Source organism: Caretta caretta, chromosome 6 (assembly GCF_965140235.1).
Source record: "Caretta caretta isolate rCarCar2 chromosome 6, rCarCar1.hap1, whole genome shotgun sequence".
NCBI lineage: Eukaryota > Metazoa > Chordata > Testudines > Cheloniidae > Caretta > Caretta caretta.
Genome location: NC_134211.1, coordinates 20503593 through 20527465, shown reverse-complemented (window position 1 = coordinate 20527465; position 23873 = coordinate 20503593). Strand labels below are relative to the sequence as shown.

Sequence of the window (23873 nt, the reverse complement as noted above, 5' to 3'; positions counted from 1 at the left end):
ATCCCATGAGAGGCCATTGGCAGCCTGCCCTTGCTTCAGCCTCCAATACCCAATGTAATGTTAATCTGTGGCAGTGATACCTTCTGATGCAACAGTCTCCCTAGAGTCCCCCTAGAACAGTATTGCTCTGAGGCCTAGCTACTGCGCACAGCAGAGGAGGGCTGCTCGCCGTTCCGCAAACTTTGCCGTCCATGCAGCGTCAGATTTTGCTACCTCCTCTAGCTCTTCAATTCACGTCTATGGTTTTCCTAATTTTCAGCAAGTTAGAAAAGAATTCTTTAAAATGCAGCTTGATAGCCGCGAGATGGCTGAACCAAACACACCTGTGTTAGGCTCTCCATGTCCTCTGTCTCAGGGGTTCTCTACCTTTTCCACACGGTTGATGCCATTTTGCAACAAACGTTTTTCAGGATGCTCCCATCCCCCTTTTTCGTCTAGCCATATAAAGGAGGGTGGCCATGATCCCCCACAACCTATTAATGGGCCCCAGATGGGGTCATGACCCCGCACAGAATGCTTTTCCTCCCCAGTGCACCCCTTCAAAGAGTCCCATGTAGTGACGGGCAAAGAAGAGCAGTGAGGTCGTTATTCTCATGTTGCCTGTAGATTCTGACCCTCTGCCTAGCAGATGGAGTCGTGGCTGGGTGAAGCTCAGTGGCTGGTGTTCTGTAGAAGGTCAGACTAAATGATCATCGTGGTCTCTTTGGGCTTTAAAATCTGACATGACAGGGAGACCAAATTTTGGTGTTACGGAGAAATTGCCTGATGTTCCCTGACAGGATCACCACCAAAATGCTACATTTCAGGGCTCAGCGGAGCAAGGATCCTCTCTCCGATGAGGCTGGCTCCTCATTTGGAAGTGGGATGTCTGTAACAATGGAAGATGGGAGTGCTGCTACCTTGATGTCGAGCAGGCCACAGCAGGGTCAAGCAACAACAGCTGGAGAGAGAGCCCCTTTACCTCTCTTGGTGGGAGGTCACGCTCAGTGGGGTCCTCTTGTTCTGGCAGATGGATTTCAGCAACCACTGTAGGACTCTCCTTTAATTTATAAGCTTGTGCCAATCAACCAGAGTTTAAATTCGTGAGTCACATGGGGGAGCACATGCTTAAAGCAGAGAGAGCAAGAGCGTTTGCCTTTTCTCTTCTAGGCTTAGGAGAACTCGGCTCTCCCAGAGCTCCCCTTCCTCCTACCTCTTCACTGGCTGGTGATGTCAGGGGGAATCTGAAGTGGGAGCAGCAGGAGGGACTGGTGCCTGGCTGGGGAGCTGATGAGTCTCTGAGTTTTTCCTGCCACTAGGCAGAGCAGCAGCATCCCATCTGGTGTAGGAGGAGGATTGTCCAAGTTGGGAGGCCCCAGTCTGCCTCCTCCTGATGCCTTGCTGGTTCCTCCTGTGCCCTTGGGCACAGACATGGGGGAAAGGCAGATCCTGCTTCACTCAGCTCTCCCTCCCCTTGGGGAGCAGGGAAGGGAGACCCTGCTGCTGACTTCCCCTCCCTTAGACAGAGCGGCCCTGTCAGCTGCCTCTCCCCTCCTGGCACTACAGAGTAGAAAGAAAGGCTGGGAGCACAAGTGTTTCTCTCTCTCTCTCTCTCCCTCCCACCCCCCCACCCCCCCCCGGCCCAGGCCTACTTGGGGACATGGATTCCTTTCAGGTATGCTGATTCCTTTGTCCCATTCTCTTCCACGCGCCATGTCCCATCACATGAGATGACACAACATCCTCTCATAATGTGATGTCAATACCTATGAGCCAAGGCGCGTGAGTTAATATATTTATTGGACCAGCTCCTACAATGCCTCACCCACCTTGTGTCTCTGATCTCCTGGGACCAACATAGCTACAACAACACTGCGAACCTCAATACCTATAACAATCTACAACCACCACAATGGTTGCACTCCCCTCACCTGTGTGGACCTATTTTTAACCACTGCTGCTGTGGCTGTGACTTTCACAGAGGCTTACTTGGCTTCAGACCAGTACACAAAAGCTGCTGAGCCAGCAAGCTCCAAGAGGCCCAGTCTTTGCCTTGACATCAGCCTGCCAGCCAAATGCTGATAGAGTTGTCTTACAGAACTGAGGGTCTCTAGATAAGCTCAGGGGGCTCAAGGTGCTGTGACTGACCTCACACAGGCCTGGACCTTGGTAACAGCCTACCGTGCTAAAACTGCTGAGTTAGTTGCCACCAGTGCTTTGGCATCATCTGGGCAAGCTAGAGAAACTGATCCAGAGAACTTAGCAGTGCATGCTTGGTATTGACCCAGAATGCTATGGCTGTGACGGGGCATATCAACCCTGCACTGGTGACGCAGGGTTTAAAAACTGGCTTTGGGCCATGCTCCCAGTGGAGGGAGAATATAAAAGGAAGCAGCTCAGCTCAGTGTGGATGGCTGAGGAGGAGAATGGATGTGTGCTGCAGATGCCTGCTGAGACGCCACCGGGACTCCAACCCACCAAGGCAGCACACCTTAGCCGTGCAGCAGGAAGCCTTTCAACCGCGGGGACCAAAGGAGACAATGCGTCAGAGGGGATCCCAGAGACAGAGCAAAGGGCAGGGAGCGACGCAGGGAATGTATCTGGGGATATGGAGCCCTGAGCCCTGTACCAGGGTAGCTGGTTTTGAAAGGCCCTAGGTCGGAAGCAGCTGGAGTAGGGTGGGCTGGAGTTCCTCTACACTCGCCACACTCACCACTAGGCACCCTAGCCGGTAGGGAAAGCAGCCTACTTGGACTCTCACCATTGGGCGATACAGCCGCTGGCTGCAGTGACTACTGGACCCTGGCCACGAGGTATTACCGCTGCCAGAGGGAGGGCAGCACCTTGGACCCTGGCCACTAGGCATTACCGCCACCAGAGAGAGGGCGGTGCCTTGGACCCTGGCCACGAGGCATTACCGCTGCCAGAGAGAGGGTGATGCCTTGGGACCCCCGCTGACCCTTTGACAATGGTTCTTGAGCAAGTAGCCCACAAGGAGGTCTCTGCCGTGATGTTAGCTCAGCAGGCTATAGCTGATGAGCTAATCACCTTGCAGAGAACTTTGCCTTCATATCAGCCCTGTAAGCTAGAGATGCTGGGCCAGTGAGCTGCCAAAGGCAGTTGTCCTGACATCAGCCAAGCAAGTGAACCCTAATTTCACAAAAGCGGGAACTTGACATTCTCTCAGCAAGCTAGAGACCGCACTGGGTGTGTCTACACGGCAGCTGAGAGGGTGCTTCCCGGATCAGTTTGAGCCAGCGCAGTAAAATTGGTGACGTGGGCAGTGGCTCAGGCTAGCCACATGAGTTCAATCGTGCCTGACCCACTGGGGACATATTCAGACAGCTATAGCTATTTTTAACAAGGTAATGTGGGGCCCACAAGTCCGAGTCGGTTGACCTGGGCTCAGAGGCTTGCTGCTACTGGCTGTGTGGATGTATCACTGGAGATCTGAGCCTTGACGTTAGCTCAGCGTGTTAGAATTGCTGCCTCCCGGAGATCTGTGATGTGTCAGATCAGCAAGCTAGGCCTCACAAAGGCCTGGGTCTTGATCTCAGCCCAACGAGGCAGAGGTGGTGAGCCTGTAACCCTCTCAGGGTATGTCTATGAAGCTGGGAGGTGTAATTCCCAGCGTGGGTAGACATATACTTGCTAGCTCTGCTTTAGCTAGTGCCTAGCTAGAACTGTGTGTTCGTGATGGCATGGGTGGCAGCTCAGGCTAGCTGCCCACAGACATACCCAGAGGAGTCAGGTGGGATTGTACTCAGACAGCTGAACTGAGCCACTGGCAATGCTGCTGCAGGCTGCAGCCATGCTGCTATTCTTAGGCATTAGTTTGAGCAGAACATCTACCTAAACTGGGAATTGCACCTCCGAGTTGCTGTGTAGATGTACCCTCGGAGGCCTATGTCTTCACTGCAGAACAGCTAGCTAGAGGTGCTGAACCCAGGAGCTTAGAAAGACTGTTGTCCTGACATCACAAGGCTTTGTGAATTGCGTCAACACCTTGGTGGCTTTCACAACCTCTCTCTCCACAACACCAAAATGCAAGGGCTACAAACAAGGGATGTATTGTTGAATTTATAATGATGTGCAGCAGAGTGGGATAGGTAAGTATCAAATTATGGCCTCCATTTTGTACTGTGTTGACCAGAAGCGTAAACATGCCCAAAGACAACCTATTGTACTGTTTTCACGCAGCTGCTCTGCCATGCCCGGGAAAGCGGATACCTCAATGAAGCACTATCACTGAGAGTCACCTGGTGCTATTGACTTTGAGTGACTCTCAACTCCTGGCCAACCCCCATGGCATAAGGTCTTTTTCTACACAGCTGGGTCAAGCATGATTGTGGGAGAGGCTGGAGCTTTGCACTGGAATACTTGGCAGAGAGACGGGGTATCTCGACATTGCACGCTCAGGCTGGACTCTGATGCAGTTTGAGCCCAACTCCCCGCTTCCATCCACTCACAAATCAGTCTGACACAGATCAGCATGCATGCAGGACCTGGGTCCTAGGACCCTGTTAGGGGGGTGGAGCCAAGTCCTGCTGAGACACTGGTCCAGCCCTGTCATTGTGCAGCTCAAGCTGCAGATGCAAGTCAGAAGGTCTGTGGCGTGCAGTATGGACTCATTAGCATAAACGCAGGCTTACAATGCAGTATGGATGCCCAAGCACAGGCTCGGAAACACCAAGTCCACATGCCTGGGTCCCACAGACCTGGGTTTACAATGAAGTGTAGACCTATGCCCGGAGGCCTACTTAAGAGGGGGTGCAGCTCTGTGGAGGAGCCAATCTTCACCACATGTAAGAAGGACTGGGGAGGGCAGGAGGAACCCTGCCCAGCCTGAAACATAGACAACCCATGGAATCACAGAATGGGTGAGATCAGATGAGGGAAGGATGTGTCTTAGGACTCTTGTTAGTTTCAAAGATCTCGATCTGTTGGGTGCTTTAAGAGTAAAATCACTGTGGTTAAGAAATTCCTTTGCTGTGTTCCTTGCTTTCCTGCCACATTGTCCCTGAATGGTTTAAACTGGAAGCCAAAGCCTGGGTGGAATGCTGGAGGAGCAGGTATCTGTGACTGGGAAGCCTGGGAAGTCTTGAATGCTGGATTCAGGGTAGCTGGATGGCAGCACCTCCCTGTCCCAAGGAAGAGTATCAGGCAAGAGGTCTGAGCCCAGGAATGTGTCCTAAGAAACAGTGACTAGACTCTCTGCCCAGACCTGGTTGGCTTGGAAGCACAAGTCCACTGTCAACAGACTGGTGACTGCATGGAGTGGGCCAGGTTGTAACAGTACGTTTACATTAGCCCTCAAAAGGCATTGGGCATGGGAAAAGGAAGAAAGAACTAGCAGACTAAACACTGGCGAAAGGAGCATGCGGTTCAAGAGGTTTCATTATCAGCCACTATCAATGACTTCCTGTGGGTAGGGTGACCTTTGCTCATTCGTAGAAAGGCTTCTAATTGGCCTCTGAACTAATTAGGTTCCATGATGTCTCATGCATAGTGAATTAAGCAAGGGTCATGATATAAACGAATCACGTTCGTTATCAGCACCCATCGCTGACGCAGTTTACTGCTCATTCCCGTAAAGGCTGTTTGCAAACTCACCTGTACATGGTACTGCGATGTCTCATGCATAATTACATTAGAGTTGGAGTATTTCTTCCTTTGTTCTGAAAAAAGAAGAAAACAAGCCTTGCATTTAATGTTCATTTATCAGTGAAATAGGATCCAAGGTCCGTAGCTCACATGACTGGCTCTACTGCCTTTCTCAATCCCTCTGAATGTATTGGATTAATCAAATCCATTGGAAACAGCGCATGTGTAGAAAAATATATTAACCTTTATTACAGAGACTCGCAAACAACACGTCTGGATTTTCATATTACCGGTAACTTGATTTCTGGAAGCCAGGGGAATTTCTGGAAGCTTGTTTGTCAAAGAAATGAAACTTAAAAAGCCAGATAAACTATGAGGTTATCAGAAGAGAGAGAGTGAGGTATGGCTCCCCTGCCTGAGAAACCTGGCTCAGGGCCACAAAGCAAAATTTCTCTGAAAGGGAAATTATGAACACCCACCACGCTGCACAAAAGCTCTACATTAAAGCTGGGCAAAATATCTGACAAAACTTTTTTTTTTTTAAATGCAGATTCAGGTCAAATTTACCAAATTGTTTCTGCCCAAATTAAAAAAACAAACAAACGGGGAAAAAAATCAATTTTTTTTCTTTTGATATTTTCAAAACCATCCATAATACTTTCAATAAAATTTTGGAAAACTGAAAATAGCGGTTTTTTTTAAACTCTGAAAAGTGTATTGGGAGGGGATTTGCAAAAAAAAAATTGAAATATCAATTTTTTGAGTGGCATTAATCATCACTTTTAGGGGTTAACCTTGAGAACTACAATAGTTACATCAAAAAGTCTTGATGCCTGATGATGCTCACATCCTCTCAATGCAATCTCGTAGTGTATAAAGGAGTGGGTTTATTTCTCTCCCCCCCGCCCCATCAGACTAAATTGGTGTGCTTCGGATCCTTTAAGCTACTCTGACAGGCAGTGTGTGTGCATGGGCTTCATCTCCCACACTTCCATTCCTAGCAGCCATTTTTCCCTATTGTATAATCCCAAGAATTGTGGTCTACAGGGAAGAGCGTAACTCTAGGAGTTGAGAGATCTTGACTTCGAATCCTGGCTCTGCCACTGCTTGCTGTATGGCCATGGGTGAGTCACTTTACCTCTCAGTCTCAGTTTTCCCCATCTGTGAAATGGGGATATCACTACTTATGCACCACATAGGGCTGTTTTGAAAGTTAATTATTTCGTATCTGTCCCTTGCATTAAATATGTCCAGAAGTATATGAATGCTAAAATCACTACTTTCTAGAGCTTACCTTCCTGCTGCTGCTGTTTATTTAGTGTCACAAGGGTGCATGGGGCTTTACAAATCTAAAAAAAACCACAAGCTCCCCACCCTGAGGAACTTGTTATCCAAGAATCCTGTCCAGCTCCTACTAAAGTCAACAGTAAAACTCCTATTGTCTTCAGTGGGAACGGACTCAGACCATAAACTAAGGCGATGGCTACACTACAGCGCTTACAGTGGGGCAGCTGCACCAGTGCAGACGCTCTAAGCTGAGGGGAGAGAGCTCTCCCGTCCCAGTGCGCGGCATTGCGCTGTCCACACCCGCGCTTCGGGTAACGTACGTCACTCAGGGAGTGCTTTAGTCACACCCCTGTGTGACATCATTTATACCAGGGGTCAGTAACCTTTCCGAAGTGGCGTGCCGCGTCTTCATTTATTCACTTTAATTTAAGGTTTCGCGTGCCAGTCATACATTTTAACGTTTTTTAGAAGGTCTCGCTCTAGAAGTCTATATATTATATAACTAAACTATTGTCATATGTAAAGTAAACAAGGTTTTCAAAATGTTTAAGAAGCTTCATTTAAAATTAAATTAAAATGCTGATCTTATGCCACTGGCCCGCTGCCAGCCTGGGGTTCCATTCACCTAGGCCGGCAGCAGGCTGAGCGGGGCCTGCGGCCGGGACCCCAGCTGGCAAGGGGCCGGCAGTCAGAACCCCAGACTGGCAGTGGGCTGAGCGGCTCAGTCCGCTGCCGGTCTGGGGTTCCATCCGCTAGCTCCTGCCAGCCAGGGTCCTGGCTGTCGGCCCCTCTCAGCCCGCTGCCGGTCTGGGATCCCGGCCCTGCCCATGTAGAGTGGGTATCTACCTTCTCCCTGGTTCTAGCCATTCTCTTCCTGTCTCTCTGCACTGAGATGAGGGTGGGAGTGCACTGAGCACAGGGCTGGGGGTGAAGGAGCAGGCTGGGGGTTGGGGTGCAGGGTCTGGCCAGGAGCTAGAATGAGGGAGGGGGCTCAGGGTTGGGGCAAGAGGTTTGGGTGTGGAGTTCTTACCTGGGCAGCTCCCATTTGGTGTGAGGGGTGCAGGTGGGAATGTGGGGAGGGGGGCAGGAGCTCCTGTTTGGTGCTCAGGGTGGGGGTAGGAATGTGGGGGGTGCAAGAGTCAAGGCATGGGGTGTGGGGGGGTGCAGGAGCCAGGGCAGGGAGCTGCGGGTGTGTGAGGAGGGTGCAGGAGTCAGGGCAGAGGGCTGGGGGCATGTGAGGGGGGTGCAGGAGTCGGGGTATGGGGTGTGGGGGGTGCTGGAGTCAGGGCTGGGGTTGTGGGGGGTGCAGGGGTCAGGGCAGAGGGCTGGGAGTGTGGGGGTGTGTGCAGGGGTCAGGGCAGGGGGCTGGGATGCGTGTGGGGGGGTGTAGGGGTCAGGGCAGAGGGCTGGGGGTGTGGGCTAGGGTCATGGGGGTGCTCCCAGCCCCCTGCCCAGAGCGGCTCACGGCAGGGGGCTGGAGGGGATATGCCCTGATTCCACCCCACTTCCCCAAGACGCCATCCCCACCTCTTCTCCGCCTCCCCCCGAGAGCAGCAAGCGCACTGTGGCTCCGCTTCTCCCCCTCCGGCGCAAGGGCCATCAGCTGATCGGCTGCAGGGAGGGAGAGGAGGAGGGGCAGGAACCCAGCGCGCTGGGGGAAGAGGCAGGGGAGGGGGGACCTTGCCTGCCGTGCAGTAGCAGCAGCCGCCACCGGCAGGACCAAGCTTCTTCACCCTGCTCCTGCGGGGTGGGCGGGGAAGGGGCGGAGAAGAGTGGGCCGGCGCAGGCAGGATTTTTAAGACACGCTGCTGCCTGCTGGGGTCCCGGCCTGAGTTCGGCAGCGGGCTGAGTGGGGCCGGCGGCTGGGACCCGGCAGACAGCAGCGTGCCATTAAAAATCGGTCGCCTGCCATCTTTGGCTCACGTGCCATAGGTTGCCAACCCCTGATTTATACCAACGTAAGCTGTGGTGTGTATGTAGCCTAAAAGATAATAGAAGGGTGAGTATCAAATGTGGAGAAAGAAGGAGGGGATGGGATAGGGAGAGGGATGCCCAGACAAGAGGAAGGGGAGAATCATGTGCAGAGCATCTGGCTTGCTTTCACACGACAAGCTTTTGTAACAGGAATTGTTGCTTCATATGTTTATTAATAGACACACATGCACGTATCTTATCATGATCAGGTGCGGCAGTGGCCATAAGGAACACCCAAGCAGAGATTAGCAGTGGAAAGCAGGCAGGGTGTTGGAGGAAGCACTGAAAAGAGGAGAGGGAGAGCGCTTGGTGCCCAGGAGTAAGGAGGCGGCTCCAAGAATGGGCAGGAAATGGCAGTGGGAGGAGACAGCAAGGTATAGTGGTATGAGCAATGCATTGAATGACAAGACAGAGAAGGAAATGAAAGCTGAGAGGCAGGCAAGAGCAGAACTCTGCAGAACCCTGAAGTGAGGAGAAGGAATCTGAATATGATGCAGAAGGAGGCAGGAGAATGGTGCAGAGATTTGAAGAGGGACATGGGCGGCAGGTTACATAGGCTGGGCGAGGCTGTGCGTCTCCAAACAGCCAGGTGTGGCCCCGCCCCCTGCTTACCACCACTCCCTGCATGCGGCTCCAGTCCTCCAGCCCCCAGTGCTCTGGCTGGGGAGGCAGGGGCCACACACCACCCACTCTCCCGCACTCTGAGGTTGTGGGAGTTGCAGTCGCATGCCACCCGTGCTCCCAGCACTCCTTTGGAGGTGGGGGGTTAGCCTGGGCCAGGACTGGGCCAGTGGCTGTGGTGGTGTGGGGGCTCTGGGCTCCAGGGGGCAGAAGGGGTGAGGCCTCGAGTAGAAGGGGCGGGGTTGGGGGCTAGCCTCCCCCAGCCGGCAGTTCACATGCTGCCCATGAGGAGGGGGTTATACAGTAAGTCCAGCAGGAGAAGATAAATTGGAATGGACACAGGTGAAAAAAGTAGGGAGGCCCAATAGGACAAAGGTCCCGTGGTCAAAGCAATTCATGTCCAAAGCTACTAATGAGGAACTGCTTCAATGTGGACATGAGCTAATCTTGCCCTTCCCTTTCTGATGACTGAGAGAAGTGCCAAGCAATGCTCTCAAACCCCATCAGCCTGGGAAACCCGAATCCCATGGCATCTCCCAATTCATGTGGTTGTACGCTACAGTATCTACCAAGTTAGCAGGCCAGTCACTTCTTTAGATGTTTTCAAACTATGTCAATAGTTGAGTGCTAGCAAGAAAGTGATTCAGCAGGTTCTTCAGGCCATCCTTGCTCTCCACCCATACATTACTCACAAAGAGCAACAAACAGAGTTCCAGCAAACAACCCACAAGGGGAGAAGCAAGTCTTCTTTTAAGGCTAAGTGGGGTACAAGTGCTGGTCCAAGAGGTGAATATAGCTGGACCACTTGGTAACAGCAACCATATAGTAATTAAATTTAACATCCTTGTGGTGGGGAAGATACCAAAGAAGCCCACCACAGTAGCATTTAACTTCAAAAAGGGGAACAACACAAAAATGAGGAAGCTAGTTAAACAGAAATTAAAAGGAACAGTCATAAGAGTGAAATGCCTGCAAGCTGCATGGACACTTTTTAAAAACACCACAATGGAGGCTCAAATTAAATGTATATTCCAAATAAAGCAAATTGATAAATTAAACAGTAATAAGTTACCAGACCAGACGGTATAGACCCAAGAGTTCTAAAGGAACTCAAATATGAAATTGCAGAACTACGAACTGTGATATGCAACTTAACACTTAAATCAGTTTCTGTACCAGATCACTGGAGGACAGCTAACGTGATGCCAATTTTTAAAAAAGGCTCCAGAGGCAATCCTTGAAATTACAGGCTGGTAAACCTAATTTCAGTACCAGGCAAATTGGCTGACACTATAATAAAGAATAGAATTGTCAGACACATGGGTGAACGTGATTTGTTGGGGAAGAGTCAACACAGCTTTTGTAAATGGAAATCATGCCTCACCTATTAGATTTGAGGATCTCAACAAACATGTGGAGAAGGGTGATCCAGTGTATATAGCGTACTTGGACTTTCAGAAAGCTTTTGACAAGGTCATTCACCTAAGGCTGTTAAGCAAAGTTTGCAATCATAAAATAAGAGGGAAGGTACTCTTGTGAATCAATAATTGGCTACTAAAAGACAGGAAACAAAGGGGAGGAGTAAATGGTCAGTTTTCACTGTGGAGAGAGATAAATAGCAGGGTCCCCCAGGAATCAGTACTTGGACCATGCTGTTCAACATATTCATAAATGATCTGGGAAAAGGGGTAACGAGTGAGGTGAAAAAGTTTGCAGATGATACAAAATTACTCAAGATTGTAACTCTTTGCTTTGGACTTAACTAAGGGATCTCACAAAACTGGGTGTCTGGACAATAAATGGCAGGTGAAATTCAGTGTTGATAAATGCAAAGTTATGCACATTGGAAAACATAATCCCAACTTTCAGAGGAACAGCCGTGTTAGTCTGTATTCGCAAAAAGAAAAGGAGTACTTGTGGCACCTTAGAGACTAACCAATTTATTTGAGCATGAGCTTTCGTGAGCTACAGCTCACTTCATCAGATGTTTACCGTGGAAACTGCAGCAGACTTTATATACACACAGAGAATATGAAACAATACCTCCTCCCACCCCACTGTCCTGCTGGTAATAGCTTATCTAAAGTGATCAACAGGTGGGCCATTTCCAGCACCAGCAGGAGAGTGAATTTGTGTGGGGGGGTGGAGGGTGAGAAAACCTGGATTTGTGCTGGAAATGGCCCACCTGTTGATCACTTTAGATAAGCTATTACCAGCAGGACAGTGGGGTGGGAGGAGGTATTGTTTCATATTCTCTGTGTGTATATAAAGTCTGCTGCAGTTTCCACGGTAAACATCTGATGAAGTGAGCTGTAGCTCACGAAAGCTCATGCTCAAATAAATTGGTTAGTCTCTAAGGTGCCACAAATAATCCCAACTATATATTCAAAATGATGGGTCTAAATGAGCTGCTACCACTCAAGAAAGAGATCTTGGAGTCATTGTGGATAGTTCTCTGAAAATATTGGCTCAATGTGCAGTGGCAGTCAAAAAATCTAGCAGAATATTAGAAACCATTAGGAAAGGGAAAGATAATAAGACAGAAAATAGCATAATGTCACTATATAAAATCCATGGTACGCCCATACTTTGAATACTGTGTGCAGATGTGGTCGCTCCATCTCAAAAAAGATCTATTAGAATTGGAAAAGGTACAGAGAAAGGCAACAGAAATTATTAGGGGGATGGAACAGCTTTCATATGAGGAAAGTTAAAAAGACTGGGACTGTTCATCTTGGAAAAGAGATGACTCAGTGGGGGATATGACCAAGGTCTGTAAAATCATGAATGGAGTGGAGAAAGTGAATAAGAAAGTGTTATTTACTCTTTCACATAACTCAAGAACCAGAGTTCCCCAATGAAAATTAACAGGCAGCAAGTTTAAAAGGAACATAAGGAAGTATACTTCACACAATGCACTGTTAACCTGTGGGACTTGTTGCCAGGGGATGTTGTGAAGGCCAAAAGTATAAATGGGTTAAAAAAAGATAAGAGATATGTTCCTGGAGGACAGGTCAATCAATGGCTATTAGCCAAGATGGTCAGGGATGTAACCCCAAGCTCTGGCTGCCAGATGATGGGAGTGGACGACAGGGGATGGATCACTCAATAATTTCCCTGTTCTGTGCCAACTGCCAGTGTAACAAACAGCAAAGGCACAGTCTGGGCCTTTGTCTCAGCCCTACGATACCTGGGTGTGTGTCCTCCTTTCCACCAAAGCCTCCTTCCCCTCTCTCTCCCAAGCAGCCACTCTGCAAAGGGAGGGGAAGCTGCTGGTCTGGACTTTCAATGACCAGGTGAGTGTATATGTTAAAATACTTGCCCCGTGAGTGTATATGTTAAAATCTATTGTTGGGATTTCTGCTGTACCTGGGACCTTGGTACCCAAGTGCCATGACTTTCAGAAATACGACTTGTGTCCTTCCACATCTGTGCATGTGCTACCAGCCCTGTGGCCAGAGGCACCTGTGTGCTCAGGGATATCTTACCTGTGACTGGTTGCTTGTGCCTAATACACAAATGGAGCTGACCAATGCCACCACCTGCAGGCCTCTCTTACTGCCAGTCCAAATCACTTCTATGCTGTGATAGGTAGCTGCAGACTTAGCTGCCAGGGCTGGTTCAGCAAACAGAGAATGGGTCTCTCTTACTGCATTGTGTATCTCCCCTTTTCTCCTGGACAACTAAACTGTGTCCTATGTTATCACAATACACTGTACTCCATCTTGGTGGTATCTGAGCGATATTATTGGTCAAGCACCAACAGTATATGCTAATCTGCGGAAGACACTAAATGAAGTGTCCCTGCCCCAAAAGGCCAGCAGGTAGAGCTAGTCCAAAATATTTTTGATGGAACAATTTTTCATTGGAAAATGCAGTTCTGTCAAAATCTAAATGTTTTGTGGGAACATGGCAATTCTCAGGAAATTTTCGATGGGGACCTCCCTCCTTACCTAGGGAGGTGGTAGAATCTCCTTCCTTAGAGGTTTTTAAGGTCAGGCTTGACAAAGCCCTGGCTGGAATGATTTAACTGGGAATTGGTCCTGCTTTGAGCAGGGGGTTGGACTAGATGACCTTCTGGGGTCCCTTCCAACCCTGATATTCTATGATTCTATGATTCTATAAAGTCTAAATGAATCATTGACTTTCTCATTTCAATAGTGTTGTAACATTTTGTTTTGATTAACATTTCAGTTCATTTCAGTTTAATTATTAGAATTACAATTATATTTATATAATCCAATATGTAATATTTCATATTGCAGAAATAAAACAATTTGCTGGTTCCAAATAAAATTTTAGGTGGGGAATGCTTGTTCCGATGGAAATTTTGACTCTATGTGCTGATTTGGAATGAAAAGATATCTTGGAATTTCTCGCAAAAAGGAAATTCTGTTTTCTGACCAGCTCTACTTACAGGTCAAATATGAGTTTCCAATCCACAAAAAGTACTGATGAAAAATGACCATAATTTATCAGTTAGAACCTAATCTAATCTACAGTGTTTCTAATGCACCCATCACTACTCTGTCTAGGCACCCTGTATGAAGAATCTTGTGGTTTTAACCATTTGAAAATATTAATCAACGTCTATCCTGTGCCAGTGTGTTCCCTCCCTCATATGACCTCGGGCCCTTATGGGTGGGAGACAAGCAAAAGACAACTCAGGAACTTGGTAATGGGCAGTGGAGAAATCTGTGTTCATATGTTTGTTGTTTCTAAATTCAGATAATGAGGCTATTGATGTTTTAGCACTATTCCCCTTTGGGAAGCTGGGATTTGCAAATGAAAAGGCAGTGGGAAAGCTGGTAAAAGTACAGACTTCACAACAAGCTTCTGGAATGAGAGCAAGGGTAGTCTTATGGCATTGAAATAGCATGCAGGAGACCTGGGTTCAATCCCCTGCTTTTGCCAGAGGACTGACGCTGGGCAAGTCATTTACTGTGTCTATTCCTCCATTCCCATCTGTAGCAGAGGGTTAACACTTCTATCTCCCACCCTGTCCTGTCTATTAAGACCAGTCTGCATGAGAAAGCTGCACCAGTTTTTAACCCACTTTAGTTACACCCTTGTGAAAGGCTGTGTCATAAATATAAAGGGAAGGGTAAACCCCTTTGAAATCCCTCCTGGCCAGGGGAAAGCTCCTCTCACCTGTAAAGGGTTAAGAAGCTAAAGGTAACCTCGCTGGCACCTGACCAAAATGACCAATGAGGAGATAAGATACTTTCAAAAGCTGGGAGGAGGGAGAGAAACAAAGGGTCTGTGTCTGTCTGTATGCTGGTTCTTGCCAGGGACAGAACAGGAATGGAGTCTTAGAACTTTTAGTAAGTAATCTAGCTAGGTATGTGTTAGATTATGATTTCTTTAAATGGCTGAGAAAAGCATTGTGCTGAATAGAATAACTATTTCTGTCTGTGTATCTTTTTTGTAACTTAAGGTTTTGCCTAGAGGGGTTCTCTATGTTTTGGAATCTAATTACCCTGTAAGATATCTACCATCCTGATTTTACAGGGGGGATTTCTTTATTTCTATTTACTTCTATTTTTTATTAAAAGTCTTCTTGTAAAAAACTGAATGCTTTTTCATTGTTCTCAGATCCAAGGGTTTGGGTCTGTGGTCACCTATGCAAATTGGTGAGGCTTTTTATCCAACATTTCCCAGGAGGGGGGGGGTGCAAGTGTTGGGAGGATTGTTCATTGTTCTTAAGATCCAAGGGTCTGGGTCTGTAGTCACCTAGACAAATTGGTGAGGCTTTTTACCAAACCTTGTCCAGGAAGTGGGGTGCAAGGTTTTGGGAAGTATTTTGGGGGGAAAGATGCGTCCAAACAGCTCTTCCCCAGTAACCAGTATTAGTTTGGTGGTGGTAGCGGCCATTCCAAGGATAACGGGTGTAATATTTTGTACCTTGGGGAAGTTTTGACCTAAGCTGGTAAAGATAAGCTTAGGAGGTTTTTCATGCAGGTCCCCACATCTGTACCCTAGAGTTCAGAGTGGGGAGGAACCTTGACAGGCTGTGTGGACCCTCTTATTTCAGTTTATTTTGGTTTAGCGTAAGGCAGTTATCAGATGGGTTAAGTAACCAAAATAAGCCACACTTAAACCAAAATAAGTGTCCACGTGGGAGCTTAAAAACTGTTTCAAGTTAAAGCAGTGTTAACTTTCTCATGCAGACAAGACCTTAGATTGTAAACTTTTCAGGACAGTCACTTATTATGCGTTAGGCACTGCACTGTACAAACACAAGGAGACCTCAGATCTCAGCTGGAGCTTCGAACAACAAAATCCAGGGCTTAGATGGTGCAGGTCAAACCTGAGCTTTCAACGCCATTTTTGTTCTTTGTCTCCTCTCTAGTTTTAGTTGGGGATCATAGAATCATAGAATATCAGGGTTGGAAGAGACCTCAGGAGGTCATCTAGTCCAACCCCCTGCTCAAAGCAGGACCAATCCCCAACTAAATCATCCCAGCCAGGGCTTTGTCAAGCCTGGCTTAAAAATATCTAAGGAAGGAGATTCCACCACCTCTCTAGGTAACGCATTCCAGTGTTTCACCACCCTCCTAGTGAAACAGTTGTTCCTAATATCCAACGTAAACCTCCCCCACTGCAACTTAAGACCATTACTCCTTGTTCTGTCATCAGCTACCACTGAGAACAGTCTAGATCCATCCTCTTTGGAACCCCCTTTCAGGTAGTTGAAAGCAGCTATCAAAACCCCCCTCATTCTTCTCTTCCGCAGACTAAACAATCCCAGTTCCCTCAGCCTCTCCTCATAAGTCAGGTGTTCCAGTCCCCTAATCATTTTTGTTGCCCTCCGCTGGACTCTTTTCAATTTTTCCACATCCTTCTTGTAGTGTGGGGCCCAAAACTGGACACAGTACTCCAGATGAGGCCTCACCAATGTCGAATAGAGGGGAACGATCACGTCCCTCGATCTGCTGGCAATGCCCCTACCTATACATCCCAAAATGCCATTGGCCTTCTTGGCAACAAGGGCACACTGTTGACTCATATCCAGCTTCTCGTCCACTGTAACCCCTAGGTCCTTTTCTGCAGAACTGCTGCCGAGCCATTCGGTCCCTAGTCTGTAGCGGTGCATGGGATTCTTCCGTCCTAAGTGCAGGACTCTGCACTTGTCCTTGTTGAACCTCATCAGATTTCTTTTGGCCCAATCCTCTAATTTGTCTAGGTCCCTCTGTATCCTATCCCTACCCTCCAGTGTATCTACCTCTCCTCCCAGATTAGTGTCATCTGCAAACTTGCTGAGGGTGCAATCCACACCATCCTCCAGATCATTTATGAAGATATTGAACAAAACCGGCCTGAGGACCGACCCCTGGGGCACTCCACTTGATACCGGCTGCCAACTAGACATGGAGCCATTGATCACTACCCGCTGAGCCCGACAATCTAGCCAACTTTCTATCCACCTTATAGTCCATTCATCCAGCCCATACTTCTTTAACTTGCTGCCAAGAATACTGTGGGAGACCTTGTCAAAAGCTTTGCTAAAGTCAAGGAACAACACGTCCACCGCTTTCCCCTCATCCACAGAGCCAGTTATCTCGTCACAGAAGGCAATTAGATTCGTGAGGCATGACTTGCCCTTGGTGAATCCAGACTGACTGTTCCTGATCACTTTCCTCTCCTCTAAGTGCTTCAGAATTGATTCCTTGATTACCTGCTCCATGATTTTTCCAGGGATTGAGGTGAGGCTGACTGGCCTGTAGTTCCCAGGATCCTCCTTCTTCCCTTTTTTAAAGATAGGCACTACATTAGCCTTTTTCCAGTTGTCCGGGACTTCCCCGGATCGCCATGAGTTTTCAAAGATAATGGCCAATGGCTCTGCAATCACATCCGCCAACTCCTTTAGCACTCTCGGATGCAGCGTATCCGGCCCCATGCATTTGTGCACGTCCAGCTTTTCTAAACAGTCCTGAACCACTTCTTTCTCCACAGAGGGCTGGTCACCTCCTCCCCATGCTGTGCTGCCCAGTGCAGCAGTCTGGGAGCTGACCTTGTTCGTGAAGACAGAGGCAAAAAAAGCATTGAGTACATTAGCTTTTTCCACATCCTCTGTCACTAGGTTGCCTCCCTCATTCAGTAAGGGGCCCACACTTTCCTTGACTTTCTTCTTGTTGCTAACATACCTGAAGAAACCCTTCTTGTTACTCTTAACATCTCTTGCTAGCTGCAACTCCAGGTGTGATTTGGCCTTCCTGATTTCACTCCTGCATCCCCGAGCAATATTTTTATACTCTTCACTGGTCATTTGTCCAATCTTCCACTTCTTGTAAGCTTCTTTTTTGTGTTCAAGATCAGCAACGATTTCACTGTTAAGCCAAGCTGGTCGCCTGCCATATTAACTATTCTTTCTACACATTGGGATGGTTTGTCCCTGTAACCTCAATAAGGATTCTTTAAAATACAGCCAGCACTCCTAGACTCCTTTCCCCGTCATGTTATTCTCCCAGGGGATCCTGCCCATCAGTTCCCTGAGGGAATCAAAGTCTGCTTTTCTGAAGTCCAGGGTCCGTATTCTGCTGCTCTCCTTTCTTCCCTGTGTCAGGATCCTGAACTCGACCATCTCATGGTCACTGCCTCCCAGGTTCCCATCCGTTTTGCTTCCCCTACTAATTCTTCCCGGTTTGTGAGCAGCAGGTCAAGAAGAGCTCTGCCCCTAGTTGGTTCCTCCAGCACTTGCACCAGGAAATTGTCCCCTACACTTTCCAAAAACTTCCTGGATTGTCTGTGCACCGCTGTATTGATCTCCCAGCAGATACTGGGGTGACTGAAGTCTCCCATGAGAACCAGGGCCTGCGATCTAGTAACTTCTGTGAGTTGCCGGAAGAAAGCCTCGTTCACCTCATCCCCCTGGTCCGGTGGTCTATAGCAGACTCCTGTGTAAACCTTTTCCCTAATTCACCTCAAAAAAACTTTTTCTCCAGCCTGCCAGGCAGGACTGAGTTCACTTCAGAGCTTGGATCATGCTGTTTGAGAATGGCCAGCAGGTGGCTCTCTACAGCAACATTAGCTTCACCCACGCTGCCTTCTCTAGGCGTTAACCGCATCAACTCTGCTGAGGCTGGGGCTCTCAGCTTACTGTGGGGTGAGGGACTGAAGACTCCTTCTTGCCATCATGCTGAAGGATTTAGCTAGCTTTGCATCACTGCTTAGCCAGGGTGGGTTGGTAGTCTAATCTGGTTCCCTATAGTCCATCCCACAAAGCTGAGTTGGCAGTTGACAGTCATTCCTCAAAAAGAAAAGGAGGACTTGTGGCACCTTAGAGACTAACCAATTTATTTGAGCATGAGCTTTCGTGAGCTACAGCTCACTTCATCGGATGCATACTGTGGAAAGTGTAGAAGATCTTTTTATATACACACAAAGCATGAAAAAATACCTCCTCCCACCCCACTCTCCTGCTGGTAATAGCTTATCTAAAGTGACCACTCTCCTTAGAATGTGTATGATAATCAAGGTGGGCCATTTCCAGCACAAATCCAGGGTTTAACAAGAACGTCTGCGGGGGGTTGGAAAAAACAAGGGGAAATAGGTTACCTTGCATAATGACTTAGCCACTCCCAGTCTCTATTCAAGCCTAAGTTAATTGTATCCAATTTGCAAATGAATTCCAATTCAACAGTTTCTCGCTGGAGTCTGGATTTGAAGTTTTTTTGTTGTAATATAGCAACTTCCATGTCTGTAATCGCGTGACCAGAGAGATTGAAGTGTTCTCCGACTGGTTTATGAATGCCAGTCCTTGCCTACAGACAGCCCCCCAATCTGAAGCAAATACTCACTAGCAACCACATACCACACAACAGAACCACTAACCCAGAAACCTATCCTTGCAACAAAGCCCGTTGCCAACTGTGCCCACATATCTATTCAGGGGACACCATCACAGGGCCTAATAACATCAGCCACACCATCAGAGGCTCGTTCACCTGCACATCCACCAATGTGATATATGCCATCATGTGCCAGCAATGCCCCTCTGCCACGTACATTGGTCAAACTGGACAGTCTCTACGTAAAAGAATAAATGGACACAAATCAGATGTCAAGAATTATAACATTCATAAACCAGTCAGAGAACACTTCAATCTCTCTGGTCACGCAATTACAGACATGAAAGTTGCTATATATTACAACAAAAAAACTTCAAATCCAGACTCCAGCGAGAAACTGTTGAATTGGAATTCATTTGCAAATTGGATACAATTAACTTAGGCTTGAATAGAGACTGGGAGTGGCTAAGTCATTATGCAAGGTAACCTATTTCCCCTTGTTTTTTCCTACCCCCCCCCCCCCCCAGGATGTTCTCGTTAAACCCTGGATTTGTGCTGGAAATGGCCCACCTTGATTATCATACACATTGTAAGAAGAGTGGTCACTTTAGATAAGCTATTACCAGCAGGAGAATGGGGTGGGAGGAGGTATTTTTTCATGCTTTGTGTGTATATAAAAAGATCTTCTACACTTTCCACAGTATGCATCCGATGAAGTGAGCTGTAGGTCACGAAAACTTATGCTCAAATAAATTGGTTAGTCTCTAAGGTGCCACAAGTACTCCTTTTCTTTTTGCGAATACAGACTAACACGGCTGTTACTCTGAAACCAGTCATTCCTCACTAGATCTTGGTTGGGCTGGTTGTCAGGGAACCACAGCCTGATGTTTCTGGCTGCTTGGCCAGAGGAAGAACACTTTTAGTCTTTATTAACAACAAAGCTAACTGGTGGTGCTAGGACATCCTAAACATCCCAAGGAAGGAACATGGAGGTGGAAATAGAACAAGATGTATCGTCTTTCAATCATACCCTTGTGTGGGTTGGTGGAAGCTGATTTTTAATGACTTTTTTTATTTTGAGTCTGGGAGTTGACCCATAAACCTACATTACACATATTTCCATGTGCTTTGTCTATGGAGCTACTTAACAGAGCAACAGCAGCTCCTAGTAGTCCCTAACTGGTAGGTGTACACAATATAAGCGTTTATTATGGATACACTGGCAAAAGCATAAATGAGTAAGACTATAAACTTCAGACTCAGTATTGTTTTTATAGTGTTAGATCTGTGCCAGAGGTTTACGGGAGGAAGAATGTTTTTGTGATTAAGGTGCTGATTAAGGAGAGCTGGGTTCAATTCCCAGCTCTGACATCCAGTATGACCTTGGATAAAACAGTTAATCTCTCTGTGTCCCTGTTCCCCATTTCAGTGTCCTACATCTATAGAAACTTTCTGTTTCTATTCTCTCTTCATTTTAATCACAACCTGCCCCAGCTTGGATGGAAAGGCACTCAAGTGTTTGTGCACAAAGTTACTGGGCTGTGGGATTAATGTCTAACCTGAATAAGACTTTTCCATAGTGGCAGTTGTATAATTCATCATTTCTGACCTAAATAATTTCACTAATAAAAATGAGAACACCAAGTCTGTGTGGGATAAAGCTCAATTTGGACCTTGGGACATTGGGTGCCTTCCTTTTAAAGTGAATTTACTACTGGTGAAACAGGCCAAATTGTCAGGTCTGGAAACTAAAACTTTTCAACATTGGAACAGGTTTATCTCAAATTTCCCCCTATCTGTAAAGGTGCTTGCTGAACTGAATAAGGGCCGAGCAACGGAATAGCAGGGGGTGCTACATAAGAGGGCTGAGGTGCATTGACACAGCTGTGGTAGGGCAAGTTTAGAACAGGATGGGCTGTTGTAGCTCAGGGAGGAGGTGCGTGGGCAGAGCTGTGTGGGAAAGCTTGTACAGTGCCTGTCTTCACTATGCATGGTTCTACATACTCTCCTTGTGCAAGTACGCTCATCCTCTCCTCCCTTTTATTTTCTCATAGTTGTTCATTATATAGCAGGGACCCCAAAACCCATTTCCCAGGACAATGGTTGATCTCTGCTGTTTCATGTGCCATGTAATACGAGCTGTTCAATATGAGAGAACTCCATGTTTCAAAAACTAAACTAGGTCTTTATTAAGGGGACTATTTACAGAGTTGACATAACTGCAGCTAGCTTTCCAGCCATGTGCACGCAGACTGGCTTCTTGGTGCCTCCTTCAAATTTTTCCCTCCTGCAACCTGTGCTCCTCCTCCAAGTTCCATGCAGGTTGCTACAGCTGCCCTAGAGAGAGGAGTACTTGGAACTCATCATTTAGAACTTAATGAGCTATGGAATCCCAAGTCTCTGAAGGGTCTGCTGTATTTGGGAAGTGGGGCAAGGCAAATCAATTATCTCACCCTCTCAAAACAAAATTTTGAAATATTTTGAGAAATCTGTAGAACTTCCTGAAAAGTTCTAGGGCTGTGGTGAAACCTCAAATTTTTCTATGTTCTCCCTTTCCTTCACTTACGCCATCTGATTACTATACATATAGATTTCAGAGTAGCAGCCGTGTTAGTCTGTATCTGCAAAATGAAAAGGAGTACTTGTGGCCCCTTAGAGACTAACAAATTTATTTGAGCATAAGCTTTCGTGAGCTATAGCTCACGAAAGCTTATACATATAGAGATGCACCCAAAGCCCGCTGCAATCAGTGGCTGAGTTTTCCTTTGACTTCAGCTGGCTTTGCATCAGGTCCTATGCCCTGATCAGGTCAGACATGCTGCTCTAGGACTAGCTCCACCTCTCTGCCGGCATCTCCAGCAGGGATGGATTGCTGACCAGGCTCATCTCTCATTGGAGAGGCTTTTCTTTGTAAGTACAAAGCTGTCACTTTGATAATTTATGCAGGTGCTGAACAACTTCAGGGGGCCTCTTCTGCTGTCTAATCAGTGCTGCATCTCCACTGCTCTGCTCACAATACCAAGTAGCTGCAAAAATAAAATCAAAGGAAAGCCAAAACTTCCTAGCTCCTTTTGTTGATTCTCCAGGGCGGTATGTTTGTGTTACCTTTAAGGTCCAAAGAACAAGGACAACCTGGCTTTGTCACCATGAGATGCTGTCCTTAGATGTCATTCAAATGAGGATCTTCTAAAACCAACACTTTGGCCTTTGGCAGCTGCTCAGTGGGTGGATTGCAGTGTGTGTTGTATGTACATTTGTCTGGCTCTTTACCTTAGGTTTCTGTTTACTTCTCTTCCGGGATCCCCTTCCATCTTCCTGTTGATCCCGCCCAACCCCTCCCAATCTCAAAGCATAACTAATCTGCCTGAAAACAGACACACTTAATGAGGAGGATGTTTAATCTGTTTAATCACAGACAGAAGATTCTAAGCAGCAAGACGGCAGTAGACTGTAGTAGCCTCACCGTCACAGGCCCTGTCTACATAGGAAAGGTGCATCAGTTTAATATGGGAATAGGGGGGTTAAACCAATATACTTAATCTGATGCAAACCCCTGTGTGGATACTCTGATTTTGGTTTAGCATAAACTTGTTCTCAGTCATCTTATGCTGAGCCGAAATAAGCATCTCTTAAACCAAAATAGTGTCCACACAGGGACTTATACTGGCTTAACTATGATGGTTTAAATTCATACTTTTAGGTTAAACCAGTAACAAGGCTTTGAAGCCAGCAACTTTCTCATTAGTGTCTCCCAAGTAACTGTTTGGCACAGCTCCATCCTCAAGTTTATTTTAAACAGGGGAAAGCTGGACTATCAGTAACATTAGCTAATTTATCTGTGTCCTTCTGGATTATCAGACACCTCTAATAACAGAATCCTTTGTCTTCCTCCAGCACCTTCCACTGGAGAAGCTCAAAATACTTTACAAACATTATCCAGTCCTTACAATGTCTCTAGGAGGTGAAGTAGTTACATTTTCCCATCTGATAAGCTGGGGAAAAGTAATGGATATGTAAGTGACTTTCCCAAAGTTACATGGTAGCTCACTGTCACAGTCGGGATCAGACTCTAAGATTATGTCTTTGCTGCAGAGATAACCTGGGTTCTTACTCCTGTGTTGCCCCAACCCCCTCCCGGCCACACACAAAATCATCTCACTGGATTTAATGGTGCTTTCAACCCTTGCTAGCTGGCCTGGCTGGCGCTATGAAATAGAGCCCGAGTGTCACTGTCACTTGATCTTGTAACCCACCTACTTTGCAATGATAATGCAGGCTGAACCTCTCCAGTACTGATGCCCTTCCCACAATGCTCTCTCTGTGCCCAGAAGGACAGACAAGTTCTTCCACAATTCGGAGTAGCTCATGGTACCGCAGTGCTAAGAACCATAGGATGTGCCCCCAAACGCCCTAGCAACACATACAGGTGACTGCAGCACCAGTGAGGACACAGTGACTGAGGTAGGGCTTTGCAATGTGGCTGCTCACCCCACAGGTGCTAGTCACCTGGGTTCTGATCACCAGAGTTAACTTTGCAGTGAAGGCGTACCCTAAATCTGCTGCCTTCCAGACTGTTGCTTTTACCCTTGCTCTCTATCTGCTAGAGCAATGGTGGAC

General features: G+C 47.3%; 1 protein-coding gene across 5 annotated transcripts in view; it reads right to left on the bottom strand.

Annotated features, from left to right (window-relative positions):
* Window positions 1-23873, bottom strand: part of EPS8L2 (EPS8 signaling adaptor L2) — a 113537-nt gene that overhangs the window by 36552 nt on the left and 53112 nt on the right. For all 5 annotated transcript variants that reach the window (XM_048854824.2, XM_075129306.1, XM_048854822.2 and 2 more), the window contains exon 4: window positions 5593-5657. In XM_048854824.2, the coding sequence (XP_048710781.1) occupies window positions 5593-5657 (65 nt within the window). The remainder of the gene's footprint in view (window positions 1-5592; window positions 5658-23873) is intronic.